Here is a 17255-nt window from a genome sequence, read left to right as displayed (position 1 = left end):
AAAACATATCCTGTTTGTAATAAGTTTGGTACATGTACAGCCAAACTCCCAAAACCAAAGCTTTGTATCCATGAAATTAAGTAAAATGTATTTTGTAAAAGTTTAAGTAATTTGTGGCAGCGAAATCCCTGACTCAATTATTGATCAGTTATTAGATATAAGAAGATGTGGTATGAGTGCCATTGAGACAAGTGCTCTCCATCCAAGTCACAATTTGTAAAAGTAAACCATTATAGGTCAAAGTTATACATCGTTTACGTTCATTAAAATCTAAAACGTCACTACATACGCGGGCATTGTTTGGTATGATTGTGTGGAAGTATAGTGTAAAAAGTTGAAAAGTCAAAACTGTCATCTGATAAATCCATCAAAAACACGTAATTTATCTTAAACTTCCAAAGGATATTTTACACTAAAAAATAATTAATTCTTATACTTATTTTCAAAAGTTAATAACAAGTTATTTGATAGTAGTTAAGGAACTATTTAAAAGAACTGAGAGATCAGTTGCAGAGCACACTAAGAGGCCGAGATCATAGCGGTAGTTTACGGCTTTTGTTGTTGTTGTTGTAATATTGGAAACCCAAACATAATAGGGAACTTCAAATATTCAGAAGAGCCATTAAGGTGAGATGTGGTAATGACATGATTATAAAGATAGGAAGATGTATAACGGAGACAACATCACGTAGAAGTTAACAACTATAGGTCACTGTACGGCCTTCACCAATGAGCAAGACCCATACCCCATAGTAAAGTATAAAAGGCCCTGAAATGACAAATGTAAAACAATCCAAACGAGAACACTATTGCCTAATGTATGTACAAAACGATAATCGAAGAAGAAATATGATTAACAGCAAGAAGCGACAGCCAGTAAATTCAGAATTGACTTGGGACAGACACATACATAATGTGGAAAGTTAAACATGTTTATTGGCGACGTACCAAATGGGACAGTGGTATAACAGTAAAACAAACTATAACAAAAATCAACTGAAAAGGTCTTGACTTATCAGTTCGATACAAAGCACAAAACCCCTAACAAAAACACCAAATACACAAATTATCGATCTGAGAATACTCGCAGTTTTGAAAGCTAGTTCAAAGTCGATAACAACAAGTAAAACAGTCATGTATATCAGACTAAAACATCAACCAGTACACCTTCAACATCCAATGGATTTAGTGTAAAAATATCGCTAACAGTCGGAGAAAAACATGAACTTGTACAAATCCAAAATTTAGGTATCGATCGACAACAGATTGTTTGACCGCGGATGAACATTTTAAGTGTTTTACAATTATATTCAGTATGCTTCGTGCATCGCTTTTCGTTCAATTTGGAGGATTATTTTGAGTTATCTGAATTATTAATTTTGTTTTGTTTTGTTCAGCCTATGTTTTGTTTAATTTGACGTTCAATTTGGAGGATTATTTTGAGTTATCTGAATTATTAATTTTGTTTTGTTTCGTTCAGCCTATGTTTTGTTTAATTTGAATACAGAAAAATAAGTGATACATTGCATTATTAACGCTATTTTAGCAAATTGAATTAATAAATTCCAAATATTTGCTTTTGTTCGAATCAATTTTCTAACTGTCATTTAAGGGGAGTTACTCTAAGAATATTGTTTTAAAGAAATGTTGATGAATATTTATTTTCCAATTGAAGCAAGAAAACAGATTCAGTGAAACCTTTTTTTCATTTTATTTTCTTAAAGCATATTTTAAAACACCTTCTCACATTTCATTTCAAAATTTCATCACATAGATTTTTTTTTATGCTTACGTTTTTGTCGAGCCTTCGACTTTTGTCGAAAAAGCGAGACATAGCGATCCTACATTCCGTCGGCGTCGTCGTCGTCGGCGGCGTCCACAAATATTCACTCTGTGGTTAAAGTTTTTGAAATTTTAATAACTTTCTTAAACTATCCTGGATTTCTACCAAACTTGGACAGAAGCTTGTTTATGATCATAAGATTATATTCAAAAGTAAATTTTGTAAAAAAAAAATTCCATTTTTTCCGTATTTTACTTGTAAGTGGACTTAGTTTTTCTGCCAGTTAACATTACATTCACTCTGTGGTTAAAGTTTTTAAAATTTCAATAACTTTCTTAAACTATCCTAGATTTCTACCAAACTTGGAAAGAAGCTTGTTTATGATCATAAGATAGTATCCAGAAGTAAATTTTGTAAAAAAAAAAATCCATTTTTCCGTATTTTACTTATAAATGGACTTAAGTTTTTCTGCCAGGAAACATTACATTCACTCTGTGGTTAAAGTTTTTGAAATTTTAATAACTTTCTTAAACTATCCTGGATTTATACCAAACTTGGAAAGAAGCTTGTTTATGATCATAAGATAGTATCCAGAAGTAAATTTTGTAAAAAAAAAATTCCATTTTTCCGTATTTTACTTATAAATGGACTTAGTTTTTCTGCCAGTTAACATTACATTCACTCTGTGGTTAAAGTTTTTAAAATTTTAACAACTTTCTTAAACTATCCTGGATTTGTACCACACTTGGACAGAAGCTTGTTTATGATCAAAAGCTAGTATCTAGAAGGAAATTTTGATAAAATTTTGTTCCATTTTTTCTGTATTTTACTTATAAATGGACTTAGTTTTTCTTCCAGTCAACATTACATACATTCTGCAGTTTAAGTTTTTAAAACATTTATTAGATTCATAAATTATCCTGGATTTTTACCAAACTTGGACAGAAGCTACTTACAATCAAAACATAGTATAGAGGGGAATATTTTTATTAATTTTTTTCCTCATTTTTGTTGAGCCTGCGATTAACACCAAAAGTAGGCGAGACACTGGGTTCCGCGGAACCCTTACGAATTTTTTATCATGAAAAATCTAATTAAAGTTGGATAATTTTGGACGATGTGTAGCTTTAAAAAAGCACGGCGAATAAAATTTCATGGTAGTAAAAAACTATAAAATGTTGGCAAAGTACAAGAAAATTTGTTGCAATGGTCAACTTTAAAAAGAAAAAAAAAAAAGAAAATCGTAATAAGAATTGAATCAATCTTATCTTGAAATATATAACATATATATATATGATGTAAATATGTCACTGGTATAAAAAGCAGCATCAGAAGTCAATTACTAAGTGCACTTCCGTTGGTAAAAATGCAGACGGCTTTGTTACACCAGGCGTTCCATACGTATTTGTAAATTAGTTATCTCCCTTTGGTATTGTTATTTATCTGGCTGTGAAATTTACATGATCTTACGTGACTTGTTTTTGTGTCTGGTTCAAGAAAAGGTAAACTTGTAAGTAAACAATTATTATTTAAGTAATTTATATTTGATGTCAGTATTTTCGGACTTGATTTCAAAACAAAAGAACTTACTCAAAGTAAAACTGTAAATTACTGCTGATACTATAATTTATAAATCTTCCGATTAAATATGTTTATGTAAAAGCAGAGACATGTACATACTAAATGTATTGTCTCTGGTAAAAGTTAGTGTGTAAAAGTATTAAAAAAAATTACAATCTATTCTCCGATTGAAACTTTTAACCCTTGACTTAACTTCAAATATTGTATCTAACTGAACAATATAAAGATGTAGGGTATAGACTATAGTTAGTTTGAAATGATTTACACAGATGTTGAAAAAATATTTCTATGGAACGCCTAATGTGCAATATTTATAGCATTCATTATATTTTTTTCATGTAATATTTTAAATTCGAAATTATAAATTATCAAAGTAGTGTTAAAAAAAATAATTACAATTCATGCCAGTAGACATGGTAGACTCTTTCAAATCTTCAATTTCAAAATGTCAATATTTGACAGCTACATGTATACATGTATATGTATATATCTAAATAAAGGTAGTATAAGAAAATAAATCCAAAAAACTAATAAGGGAGATAACCCTAGGATTTCAGTTAATTATGCAACAAAAGTCGCAGAATGTGAGACATAATTAATATAACAATCTGGCAGCAGCAATGGCGTAAACTATTTGTATAAAGCATCATATTTCAGAAGCTAGAAGACCTGGATACTTGAAACCTTGTATGCAGCCGCCGACGACAGACAGCAGGTACATGATGTATCTTACATTTAATACGAAGTTTCTGTTTGTCATCTGTCCATTGTCCTTGACCTCATTTTCAAGTTTCTGTGACTGCTTTATAGTGAAATACTTTCATATTGAGTAATCGGATAACTATTTATTGGTGAATGGATTCTTTGATAGGTCTGCATGTCTGTCAGGTAGGGTTCACTTGACCTAGACATCATTTAATGGTTCATTGAACAATGTTCAGTGATTTGGTTTATTTCTCAGATACTATAAAGCAATATGTCAAGTATATTTGGTTTATAGAATAATTGTAAGATGTGCATCTCTGTCTGTCAGATTTCATATGACCTTCACCTCATTTTTATGGTTCATTGGTCAATGAAGGTTTTTGTTGTTATGTCAGTTTATCAGGTACTATTACAATAGGTCATTATTATAATTGGTGTCAGGAATGATTGTAAGGTGTACTAATCTGTCTGACAGGGTTGATATTTCTTTGACCTCATTTTCATAGTTCATTAGTCAATTTTAAGATTTTTAAGGTTTGGTCTGATTTGGTATATAGGATGATTGTTAGTTGTACATATCTGTCTGACAGCCTCTTGTTAAGGTTTGGTCTTTCCTCGGGTACTATAAGGGATAGAACCGATGTATTTGGTATATAGGATGATTGTTAGATGTACATGTCTATCTGACAGCCTCTTGTTAAGGTTTGGTCTGTTCCTCAGGTACTATAAGGGATAGAACCGATATATTTGGTGTATAGGATAATTGTTAGGTGTACATGTCTGTCTGACAGCCTCGTGTTAAGGTTTGGTCTGTTCCTCAGGTACTATAAGGGATAGAACCGATATATTTGGTGTATAGGATTATTGTTAGGTGTACATGTCTGTTTGGTCTGTTCCTCAGGTACTATAAGGGATAGAACCGATATATTTGGTGTATAGGATGATTGTTAGGTGTACACGTCTGTCTGACTGCCTCTTGTTAAGGTTTGGTCTGTTCCTCAGGTACTATAAGGGATAGAACCGATATATTTGGTGTATAGGATGATTGTTATGTGTACATGTCTGTCTGACAGCCTCTTGTTAAGGTTTGGTCTGTTCCTCAGGTACTATAAGGGATAGAACCGATATATTAGGTATATACGATGATTGTTAGGTGTACATATCTGTCTGACAGCCTCTTGTTAAGGTTTGGTCTGTTCCTTAGGTACTAAAAGGGGTAGAACCGATATATTTGGTATATAGGATGATTGTTAGGTGTACATGTCTGTCTGACAGCCTCTTGTTAAGGTTTGATCTGTTCCTCGGTTACTTTAAGGGATAGAACCGATATATTTGGTGTATAGGATGATTGTTAGGTGTACATGTCTTTCTGACAGCCTCTTGTTATGGTTTGGTCTGTTCCTCAGGTACTATAAGGGATAGGACCGATATATTTGGTGTATTGGATGATTGTTAGGTGTACATGTCTGTCTGACAGCCTCTTGTTAAGGTTTAGTCTGTTCTTCAGGTACTATAAGGGATAGAACCGATATATTTGGTGTATAGGATGATTGTTAGGTGTACATGTCTGTCTGACAGCCTCTTGTTAAGGTTTGGTCTGTTCCTCAGGTACTATAAGGGATAGAACCGATATATTTGGTGTATAGGATGATTGTTAGGTGTACATGTCTGTCTGACAGCCTCTTGTTAAGGTTTGGTCTGTTCCTCAGGAACTATAAGGGATAGAACCGATATATTTGGTGTATAGGATGATTGTTAGGTGTACATGTCTGTCTGACAGCCTCCCGTTAAGCTTTGGTCTGTTGCTCAGGTACTATAAGGGATAGAACCGATATATTTGGTGTATAGGATGATTGTAAGGTGTACATGTCTGTCTGACAGCCTCATGTTAAGGTTTGGTCTGTTCCTCAGGTACTATAAGGGATAGAACCGATATATTTGGTTTATAGGATGATTGTTAGGTGTACATGTCTGTCTGACAGCCTCTTGTTAAGGTTTGGTCTGTTCCTCAGGAACTATAAGGGATAGAACCGATATATTTGGTGTATAGGATGATTGTTAGGTGTACATGTCTGTCTGACAGCCTCCCGTTAAGCTTTGGTCTGTTCCTCAGGTACTATAAGGGATAGAACCGATATATTTGGTGTATAGGATGATTGTAATTTGTACATGTCTGTCTGACAGCCTCATGTTAAGGTTTGGTCTGTTCCTCAGGTACTATAAGGGATAGAACCGATATATTTGGTTTATAGGATGATTGTTAGGTGTACATGTCTGTCTGACAGCCTCTTGTTAAGGTTTGGTCTGTTCCTCAGGTACTATAAGGGATAGAACCGATATATTTGGTGTATAGGATGATTGTTAGGTGTACATGTCTGTCTGACAGCCTCTTGTTAAGGTTTAGTCTGTTCCTCAGGTACTATAAGGGATAGAACCGATATATTTGGTGTATAGGATGATTGTTAGGTGTACATGTCTGTCTGACAGCCTCTTGTTAAGGTTTGGTCTGTTCCTCGGTTACTTTAAGGGATAGAACCGATATATTTGGTGTATAGGATGATTGTTAGGTGTACATGTCTGTCTGACAGCCTCTTGTTAAGGTTTGGTCTGTTCCTCAGGTACTATAAGGGATAGAACCGATATATTTGGTGTATAGGATGATTGTTAGGTGTACATGTCTGTCTGACAGCCTCTTGTTAAGGTTTGGTCTGTTCCTCGGTTACTTTAAGGGATAGAACCGATATATTTGGTTTATAGGATGTTTGTTAGGTGTACATGTCTGTCTGACAGCCTCTTGTTAAGGTTTGGTCTGTTCCTCAGTCAGGTACTATAAGGGATAGAACCGATATATTTGGTGTATAGGATGATTGTTAGGTGTACATGTCTGTCTGACAGCCTCTTGTTAAGGTTTGGTCTGTTCCTCAGGTACTACAAGGGATAGAACCGATATATTTGGTTTATAGGATGATTGTTAGGTGTACATGTCTGTCTGGCAGCCTCTTGTTAAGGTTTGGTCTGTTCCTCATGTACTATAAGGGATAGAACCGATAGATTTGGTGTATAGGATGATTGTTAGGGTGTACATGTCTGTCTGACAGCCTCTTGTTAAGGTTTGGTCTGTTCCTCAGGTACTATAAGGGATAGAACCGATATATTTGGTTTATAGGATGTTTGTTAGGTGTACATGTCTGTCTGACAGCCTCTTGTTAAGGTTTGGTCTGTTCCTCAGGTACTATAAGGGATAGAACCGATATATTTGGTGTATAGGATGATTTTTAGGTGTACATGTCTGTCTGACAGCCTCTTGTTAAGGTTTGGTCTGTTCCTCAGGTACTATAAGGGATAGAACCGATATATTTGGTGTATAGGATGTTTGTTAGGTGAACATGTCTGTCTGACAGTCTCTTGTTAAGGTTTAGTCTGTTCTTCAGGTACTATAAGGGATAGAACCGATATATTTGGTGTGTAGGATGATTGTTAGGTGTACATGTCTGTCTGACAGCCTCTTGTTAAGGTTTGGTCTGTTCCTTAGGTACTACAAGGGATAGAACCTTTATTTTTGGTGTATAGGATGATTGTTAGGTGTTCATGTCTGTCTGACAGCCTCTTGTTAAGGTTTGGTCTGTTCCTCATGTACTATAAGGGATAGAACCGATATATTTGGTGTATAGGATGATTGTTAGGTGTACATGTCTGTCTGACAGCCTCTTGTTAAGCTTTGGTCTGTTCCTCAGGTACTATAAGGGATAGAACCGATATATTTGGTTTATAGGATGTTTGTTAGGTGTACATGTCTGTCTGACAGCCTCTTGTTAAGGTTTGGTCTGTTCCTCAGTCAGGTACTATAAGGGATAGAACCGATATATTTGGTGTATAGGATGATTGTTAAGTGTACATGTCTGTCTGACAGCCTCTTGTTAAGATTTGGTCTGTTCCTCAGTCAGGTACTATAAGGGATAGAACCGATATATATGGTGTATAGGATGATTGTTAGGTGTACATGTCTGTCTGACAGCCTCCTGTTAAGGTTTAGTCTGTTCCTCAGGTACTATAAGGGATAGAATCGATATATTTGGTGTATATGTGTATATGAGGATTGTTAGGTGTACATAGATACATTTGTACATGTATAAGAAGATGTCTTTCTGGCATGGTTCATCTGACCATGACTTCTTTTTGATTATGTTGTGTTTATGTTATACAAATGATATATAACAGACTGTCAACATAATTCAATTATAAGTAAAACATACCAGATAGTCACATTTCATCCTGCGCACTCTTGTCTATAAAAATGTATGCATGATTTTTCTTAATGAGTTCATGGAATTAGATGTGGTAGGATGGCCAATGAGTCAACTATCAAACAGTCAAATAAAATAGGTACCATGTTATCGCACTGCAGGTAAGTTATGACGTTGTGATTTGTTCAAGCGTTGTCACTTGCCAATGAGACAGCTACCAAACAGTCCAATAAAAACAAATACTATTTTATCGCTCCGTGGGTAAATTATGACGTTGTGATTGTTTAAACGCGATTGCGTGCCAATAGACAACTTTCGAGTTCGATTCATTTCAAAAACTCTGGTTTTAGTGAACATCATTCGTGCGTTTAGGGGCATCGTCACTTCCGTTCCAATGTTGAGCAAGTGGTTGGAAAACTATAATGCTATATTGCACGAATTATTCGGCAAATTAAATTCTCATAATTGACAATCAGCACTACTGTCATTAGGGAATTGTGATTAAGTTCTTACAAAGCAAACATTATTTCTAGTTTATCCTTCACAATGACGATCACTAAGACGCTTGATGAAAGTTAATAGTGCAGGGATACAGGCGATCCCCTCTTTCTGGTAAATGACGTCATAAAGGCGCGCATAATTGACGAGTTTTTTCCGGTGAAGGATGAACTCGAAAGTGGTCTATGAGACAACTATCAAACAGTCCAATAAAGGCAAATACGATAATGTCAGACAGCAGCTAATATAATCACTGAAATAAAAGGTTCTGCCACTTAGAGAGCTACCATTTGATTTTTATGGGGGGGCTAGGATGAAAAATTTTGTCCTGCATTTTTTTTAGTTGTAATCTCTGTCCTGCCGTTTTATTTTTCACTCTATTTGGTCCTGCCTTTTTTTTTTATTAGTTTATCCTGACTTTTTTTACCTAAATTGTCATCCTGCTTTTTTTTTTTGCCAAGTTGCTCATCCTGCCTTTTTTTTTACTCAAAACTCCTGTCCTGCCTTTTTTTTCAAATTTCATCCTAGCCCCCCCCCCCCCCCCCCCCCCCATAAAAATCAAATGGTAGCTCCCTTATAGAATGTGGAGGGGTTAACATGTTTTTGAGAGCTCAATCTTTCCTCGTGTTCCTGAAGCTTTGACAGTCACATACAACAAGTTTAGAAATATTAACAATGTAAGACATGTTAGAAGGGACAAAGAAATTACTGTCCAAAAAAAGTTAACATCATTATCAATAAGGACCAGCAATTTCAAAGTCATTTTGTAAACTTTTAAATTGATTTTCTTCTTGTGAAACGTAAATATCTCAATCTGTTTTTATAATAGTTAATTTCCTTTTTTTTAAGACTCTGGAAATAAAGTGGCCAAGAGTGTACAGAAACCAATATATTGTCGATCAACAATAAACAGACAGATCTCTAATTACCTCCCTTGATCAAACTACAGTACAGTTTATATTGGAACATATCAGCTTCATACTGGAAGAAATAAAATTGTAAGGATTGGAATAGTTGTACTGTATAAAAAAGGAAAACATGAAGACACATAATGCTGAGTAAGAGGAGCATATCAGAACATATACTGCATAGTTTAAGAACACATACTGCAAAATTGCAAGAACATATCTATAATTGGTAAACTTAAAAGGATGTAGTCAGAGACATGAGAAGACACACTAGTCATGCTAGTGATAAACTGTATATATGTGATATATGTGGTAAAGAGTTTAGTCAAAATTCAAGCTTGCAGAGACACATGAGAGTACATACTGGTGATAAACTGTATAGATGTGATATATGTGGTAAAGGTTATGGTCAAAGTTCGACTTTGCAGAGACACATGAGAGTACATACTGGTGATAAACCTTATAACTGTAATATATGTGGTAAAGGGTTTGTTGATAGTTCAAGCTTGAAAACACACATGAGAATACATACTGGTGATAAACCTTATAACTGTGATGTATGTGGTAAAGTGTTTAGGTATAGTACAAGTTTACAGAATCATATAAGAACGCACACTGATGACAAACCTTATAACTGTGATATATGTGGTAAAGTGTTTAGGTACAGTACAAGTTTACAGAATCATAGGAGAACACATACTAGTGATAAACCTTATAAATGTGATATATGTGATAAAGGGTTTGGTGATAGTTCAAACTTGAAAAGACACATGAGAATACATACTGGTAATAAACCTTATAAATGTGATGTATGTTGTAAAGGGTTTAGGTATAGTTCAAATGTACAGATTCACACGCGAACACACACGGGTGACAAACTTTATAGATGTGATGTTTGTGGTAAAAGGTTTATGAGTAATTCAAATTTACAGATTCACACAAGAACACACACTGGTGATAAACCTTATAAATGTGGTGAATGTAACAAAGAGTTTAATCAGAGCCAACATTTACATAGACACATGAAAACACATACTGGTGATAAATCTTATAAATGTGATGTATGTGGGACAGGATTTAGTCGGACTGGTGAATTACAGAGACACATGAGAATACACACTGGTGATAAACCTTATAAATGTCACGTGTGTGATAAAGGGTTTAGTGATCGTTCAAATTTACATAGGCACAGGAGAATACACACTGGAGATAAACCTTATAAATGTGTTAAATGTGGTAAAGGGTTTAGTCATAATTGTAACTTACAGAAACACATGAGAACACATACTGACGACAAACCTTATAAATGTGATGTATGTGGTGAAGAGTTATGCAAACGTGGTGACTTAGAGAGACACATGAGAATACACACTGGCGATAAACCTTATAAATGTCACGTGTGTGATAAAGGGTTTAGTGATCGTTCAAATTTCCATAGGCACAGGAGAATACACACTGGAGACAAACCTTAAATGTTTTAAATGTGGTAAAGGGTTTGGCCAGACGACTGGAATCTTAATGAAACACATGAAACACACACTGGCAATAAACCTTATAAATGTCACTTGTGAGAAAGAGCTATGTGAACTTCGTGGCTTAGAGAGATACATGAGAATACACTCTGAAGATAAATCTTATAAATGTCACGTTTCTGATAAGAGCTATGTGGACTTCGTGGCTTAGAGAGACACATGAAAAAACACACTGAAGATAAACCTTATAAATGCAACGTGTGAGAAAGAGCAATGTGAACTTCGTGGCTTAGAGAGACGCATGAGAATACACACTGAAGATAAACCTTATAAATGCAACGTGTGAGAAAGAGCAATGTGAACTTCGTGGCTTAGAGAGACACATGAGAATACACACTGAAGATAAACCTTATAAATGCAACGTGTGAGAAAGAGCAATGTGAACTTCGTGGCTTAGAGAGACACATGAGAATACACACTGAAGATAAACCTTATAAATGCAACGTGTGAGAAAGAGCAATGTGAACTTCGTGGCTTAGAGAGACACATGAGAATACACTCTGAAGATAAATCTTGTAAATGCAACGTGTGAGAAAGAGCCATGTGAACTTCGTGGCTTAGAGACACACATGAGAATACACACTGAAGATAAACTTTATAAATGCCACGTGTGAGAAAGAGCAATGTGAACTTCGTGGCTTAGAGAGACACATGAGAATACACACTGAAGATAAACTTTATAAATGTCACGTGTGTGATGAAGAGATATGTGAACTCGAGCACGTAGAGAGACGCGATAGAATACACACGGGTTATACACCTATTAAATGTAAAGGAAAAGTTCAACATGATCTAGTCTGAGCTGAAACTTACAGAAACACATGAGAATACACACATTGACATACAAGTAACAAACTTCATCAATGTGACGTACACAATTAAAGGTTAAGTAAACTTCATAGCTTACAGAGACACATGAGAATACATACATTGACATACAAGTGACAAACTTCATCAATGTGACGTACACAATTAAAGGTTAAGTAAACTTCATAGCTTACAGTAACACATGAGAATACATACGGACATACAAGTGACAAACTTCATCAATGTGACGTACAGATTCGTACACAATAAAGGGTTAAGTAAACATAGCTTACAGAGACACATGAGAATACATACATTGACATACAAGTGACAAACTTCATCAATGTGACATACACAATTAAAGGTTAAGTAAACTTCATAGCTTACAGCAACACATGAGAATACATACGTTGACATACAAGTGACAAACTTCATCAATGTGACGTACACAATTAAAGGTTAAGTAAACTTCATAGCTTACAGTAACACATGAGAATACACACATTGACATACAAGTGACAAACTTCATCAATGTGACGTACACAATTAAAGGTTAAGTAAACTTCAAAGCTTACAGTATCACATGAGAATACATACATTGACATACAAGTGACAAACTTCATCAATGTGACGTACACAATTAAAGGTTAAGTAAACTTCATAGCTTACAGAGACACATGAGAATACATACATTGACATACAAATGACAAACTTCATCAATGTGACGTACAGATCCGTACACAATAAAGGGTTAAGTAAACTTCATAGCTTACAGAGACACATGAGAATACATACATTGACATACAAGTAACAAACGTCATCAATGTGACGTACACAATTAAAGGTTAAGTAAACTTCATAGCTTACAGAGACACATGAGAATACATACATTGACATACAAGTGACAAACTTCATCAATGTGACGTTCACAATTAAAGGTTAAGTAAACTTCATATCTTACAGAGACGCACGAGAATACATACATTGACATACAAATGACAAACTTCATCAATGTGACGATCACAATTAAAGGTTAGGTAAACTTCATAGCTTATAGAAACACACGAGAATACATACATTGACATAAATGTGACAAACTTCATCAATGTGACGTACAGATCCGTACACAATAAAAGGCTAAGTAAACTTCATAGCTTACAGAGACACATGAGAATACATACATTGACATACAAGTGACAAGTTCATCAATATGACGTACACAATTAAAGGTTAAGTAAACTTCATAGCTTACAGTAACACATGAGAATACATACATTGACATACAAGTGACAAACTTCATCAATGTGACGTACACAATTAAAGGTTAAGTAAACTTCATAGCTTACAGTAACACATGAGAATACATACATTGACATAAAAGTGACAAACTTCATCAATGTGACTTACACAATTAAAGGTTAAGTAAACTTCATATCTTACAGAGACGCACGAGAATACATACATTGACATACAAATGACAAACTTCATCAATGTTACGATCATAATTAAAGGTTAGGTAAACTTCATAGCTTATAGAAACACACGAGAATTCATACATTGACATAAATGTGACAAACTTCATCAATGTGACGTACAGATCCGTACACAATAAAAGGCTAAGTAAACTTCATAGCTTACAGAGACACACGAAACATATATACCAGACTTAATAAACCTTATAATTGTTTGTATATAAACTATTCGTTCATTACCATGTATCATGTTTATTTTGTACTTAATATAAATCAGGCCTTTAAATTTCTCCTTTGAATTGTTTTGCATTTGTCATTTCGGGGCCTTCTATAGCAGACTACATGAACTATGGTTTTGAACATTGTATAGTGACCTCTAGTTGTTAATTTCTATATGTCATCTAGAGAGTTGTCTTATTGGCAATCATACGTCATCTTCATTTTATATATTCATAAACATGATAAACTACAACCCTTGCATTTTCAACCTTTCCACAGTGGACAGCACACCTGTGCACATTCGATATTTAATTTTTTGTAAAAATATTCATAACAATTGCTCATAAATCTGCTTTTTCAATTGATTGAACTTGCAAGTCTTTTGATTCAACAAAGAAAATTGCATGTCCATTCCTATGGCTGGGTAGAGTGGACAAACTAGAAATTTTGCCCACCCGGTGCCCTAGTCTTGATGTGGGCAGGTGTACAAAACAAAATTTACCCGAGCTGTAGCTTATAGCATGTTCAGATACACAAAACATACAGACACAAGGGAGAGCCCTTATACCTCATACTATATATTGACAGTAATGATTAATACTGGTGATAAACATGATAAATATGATAAACTTGATAAATGTGATCTATGTTGTAAAAAAAAAAACTAGATGGTTGCTTATCTTAAAAGACACATGAGAACATGTACATATACCTGAAAAAAACACATTATAAATGTGATATATGTGGGAGAGTGTATACCAAGATTTTTCATTCAATTTTAGCCCCCCCCCCTAAAAATCAAATGGTAGCTCTTAAATGTGATGTATGTGGTATAGGTTTTGGTCTTCTTATTGACCCCCACATGAGAACACACACTGACGCAACGTATGAATGTAATGTACTAGTGTGTGGTAAACGTTCAAGTCAACTTAGTTTCTTATTGACACACACGAGAACACACACTGTCATAACTTAGGAATGTGAATGTGATGTACAAGTGTGTGCTTCTGTCGACTTAATTTCTCACAGACACACACATGAGAACACACAGACAGTCAGACACAATGCATGAATGTAATGTTTGTTGTCAACATTTTGATCAACTTAGTTTCTTACTGAATTACACGAGAACACACGTTGACACAATACGATTGAGATGTATGTGGTAAACATTTAAGTCAGCTTACCAGTTTCTTCTTGACACACACGAGAACACACAGACAGTCAAAACTCAGGCCAAGGCTCCGTGTTGAAGACTGTACTTTGACCTATAATGGTTTACCTTCAAACATTGTGACTTGGATTGAGAGTTGTCTCATTGGCACTCATCCCGCATCTTCTTATATCTAACAATGTATGAAAGTAATGTACTAGTGTGTGGTAAACGTTTAAGTCAACTTAGTTTCTTACTGACACACACGAGAACACACACTGTCATAACCTAGGAATGTGAATGTGATGTACAAGTGTGTGCTTCTGTCGACTTAATTTCTCACAGACACACACAAGAACACACAGACAGTCAGACACAATGCATGAATGTAATGTTTGTTGTCAACATTTTGATCAACTTAGTTTCTTACTGAATTACACGAGAACACACGTTGACACAATACGATTGAGATGTATGTGGTAAACATTTAAGTCAGCTTACCAGTTTCTTCTTGACACACACGAGAACACACAGACAGTCAAAACTCAGGCCAAGGCTCTGTGTTGAAGACTGTACTCTGACCTATAAAGGTTTACCTTCAAACATTGTGACTTGGATTGAAAGTTGTCTCATTGGCACTCATTCCGCATCTTTTTATATCTAACAATGTATGAAAGAGATGTATGTGGTAAACTTTAAGTCAGCTTATTTTCTAATTGACACACACAAGAACACACACTGTCATAACTTAGGAATGAGATGTGATGTGTGTGATAAATGTTGAAGTCATTTTAGTTTCTTACTGACACACACTGACACAATGTATGAATGTGATGTATGTGGTTTATATTTAAGTCAACTCAGTTTTCAACTGACACACACAAGAACACACAAACAGTCAGACACAACGTAGGAATAGGATGTTTGTTGTCAACATTTAATCAACTTAGTTTCTTACTGACATACACTATCACGACCTAGTAATGAGATTATGTCAAAAACATTTAAGTCAGCTTTCTTTCTTACTGACACACACAAGAACAAACACTGACACACACGAGGACACACACAACGAGATGTATGTGGTTAACGTTTTTTTAACGAGGACACACAGATAGTCCGACACAATACATGAATGTGATGTGTGTTGTCAACGTTTTGGTCAACTTAGTTCCTTACTGACACACACACAAGAAAACACACTGATGCAACGTATGAATGTGATGTAGGTCGTAAACGTTTTAGCCAACATTGTTTCTTGTTGACATACAGACAGTCAGACACAATGCATGATTGTGTTGTGTGTTGAAAACGTTGAAGTCAACTTAGTTGTTTACTGACACAAACAAGAACACACAGCTAGTCTGACACAACGTATGAATGTGATGTATGTTGTCACCGTTTCGGTCAAGTTAAAGTTTCTAACGGACACACACTGTCACAACATAGGAATGAGATCTTTGTGGTAAACATTTAAGTCAGCTTAGTTTCTTACTGACACGTACACACAAGAACACACAAACAATCAGACACAACGTATGAATGTGATTTTTGTTGTCAACGTTTCAGTCAGCTTAGTTTCTTACTGACACACACAAGAACATACACTGACACAATGTATGAATATGATGTAATAGGTAAACGTTTGAGTCAACCAAGTTTTTAACTGACACACACAAGAACACAAATACAGTCAGACACAACGTATGCATATGATGTTTGCTGTCAACATTTAGGTCAACTTAGTTTCTTATTGACACACACAAGAACACACATGCAGTTTGACCCAACGTAGATATGTGATGTATGTGGTTAACGTTTTAGACTACTCGTTTTCTTACTGATACACATGAGAACACACACTTACACAACTTTTAAATGTGTTGTACACACTGGTGGTTCACCATATAAATTGGTTGTATTGAGTAAAAGTTTAGTGAGTATCTAGTAATACGCATTGGTATACGAATGCATGTCGACGTGATATACCTTATTGCCCACCACGCAACGTGTTGCGGGGGACATATAAATTCAGGGCATCCATCCGTCCGGCCTTGTCATCGTTCTCACTTGTACAATTCTTCCTACATTATAGTTTAGGATAAAAACAAGAGTGCCTTAGACGAGTTTGCAATTCAGAGCTGATTTGTAAATTTATACCCACAGAAATATTAGTTATATTCAAAAATGCATCGTTGGTGCTCTCATGTGTACAATTCTTGTCAGATATTTATGAAAGTCATATCATAGGTTTATATATTAGCAATATCTTGGACGAGTTCGAAAATCAGTGCCGATCAATTATTTTAAATGAGTTATATACCCTTTGAATACATCAATTATATTGAAAAAT

The 17255-nt window shown here is 35.0% G+C and overlaps 1 protein-coding gene and 2 long non-coding RNA genes across 14 annotated transcripts; 2 read left to right on the top strand and 1 right to left on the bottom strand.

Annotated features, from left to right (window-relative positions):
* Nucleotides 1-3178: 3178 nt before the first annotated feature.
* LOC127721302 (zinc finger protein 239-like) lies at nucleotides 3179-11195 on the top strand. Of its 2 annotated transcripts, XM_052228037.1 has the most exons (3): nucleotides 3179-3293; nucleotides 9661-10296; nucleotides 10381-11195. In XM_052228037.1, the coding sequence occupies exons 2-3, from the start codon at nucleotides 9977-9979 to the stop codon at nucleotides 11189-11191; spliced, it is 1131 nt and encodes a 376-aa protein (XP_052083997.1). In that variant the 5' UTR covers nucleotides 3179-3293; nucleotides 9661-9976; the 3' UTR covers nucleotides 11192-11195. The 2 variants fall into 2 exon arrangements, with proteins under 2 accessions (XP_052083997.1, XP_052083996.1); XM_052228036.1 differs by having other exon boundaries at nucleotides 9661-11195.
* Nucleotides 10873-11938, bottom strand: LOC127721309 (uncharacterized). The gene is made up of 4 exons (XR_007991128.1): nucleotides 11846-11938; nucleotides 11518-11681; nucleotides 11187-11352; nucleotides 10873-10934 (listed from the first exon to the last, which is right to left on the bottom strand). It is a non-coding gene; the product is annotated as an uncharacterized LOC127721309 (long non-coding RNA).
* A 143-nt stretch (nucleotides 11939-12081) lies between these two features.
* Nucleotides 12082-13829, top strand: LOC127721307 (uncharacterized). Of its 11 annotated transcripts, XR_007991125.1 has the most exons (6): nucleotides 12180-12253; nucleotides 12448-12610; nucleotides 12705-12808; nucleotides 12903-12996; nucleotides 13288-13381; nucleotides 13570-13829. It is a non-coding gene; the product is annotated as an uncharacterized LOC127721307 (long non-coding RNA). The 11 variants fall into 11 exon arrangements; XR_007991117.1 differs by having other exon boundaries at nucleotides 12082-12229; nucleotides 12423-12610; nucleotides 12705-12996; XR_007991119.1 differs by lacking the exon at nucleotides 12705-12808.
* The last annotated feature ends 3426 nt before the right edge of the window (nucleotides 13830-17255 follow it).

This window comes from Mytilus californianus, unplaced genomic scaffold (assembly GCF_021869535.1).
Source record: "Mytilus californianus isolate M0D057914Y unplaced genomic scaffold, xbMytCali1.0.p SCAF_12, whole genome shotgun sequence".
NCBI classification, from domain to species: domain Eukaryota; kingdom Metazoa; phylum Mollusca; class Bivalvia; order Mytilida; family Mytilidae; genus Mytilus; species Mytilus californianus.
This window is presented reverse-complemented; position numbering and strand designations above follow the sequence as displayed.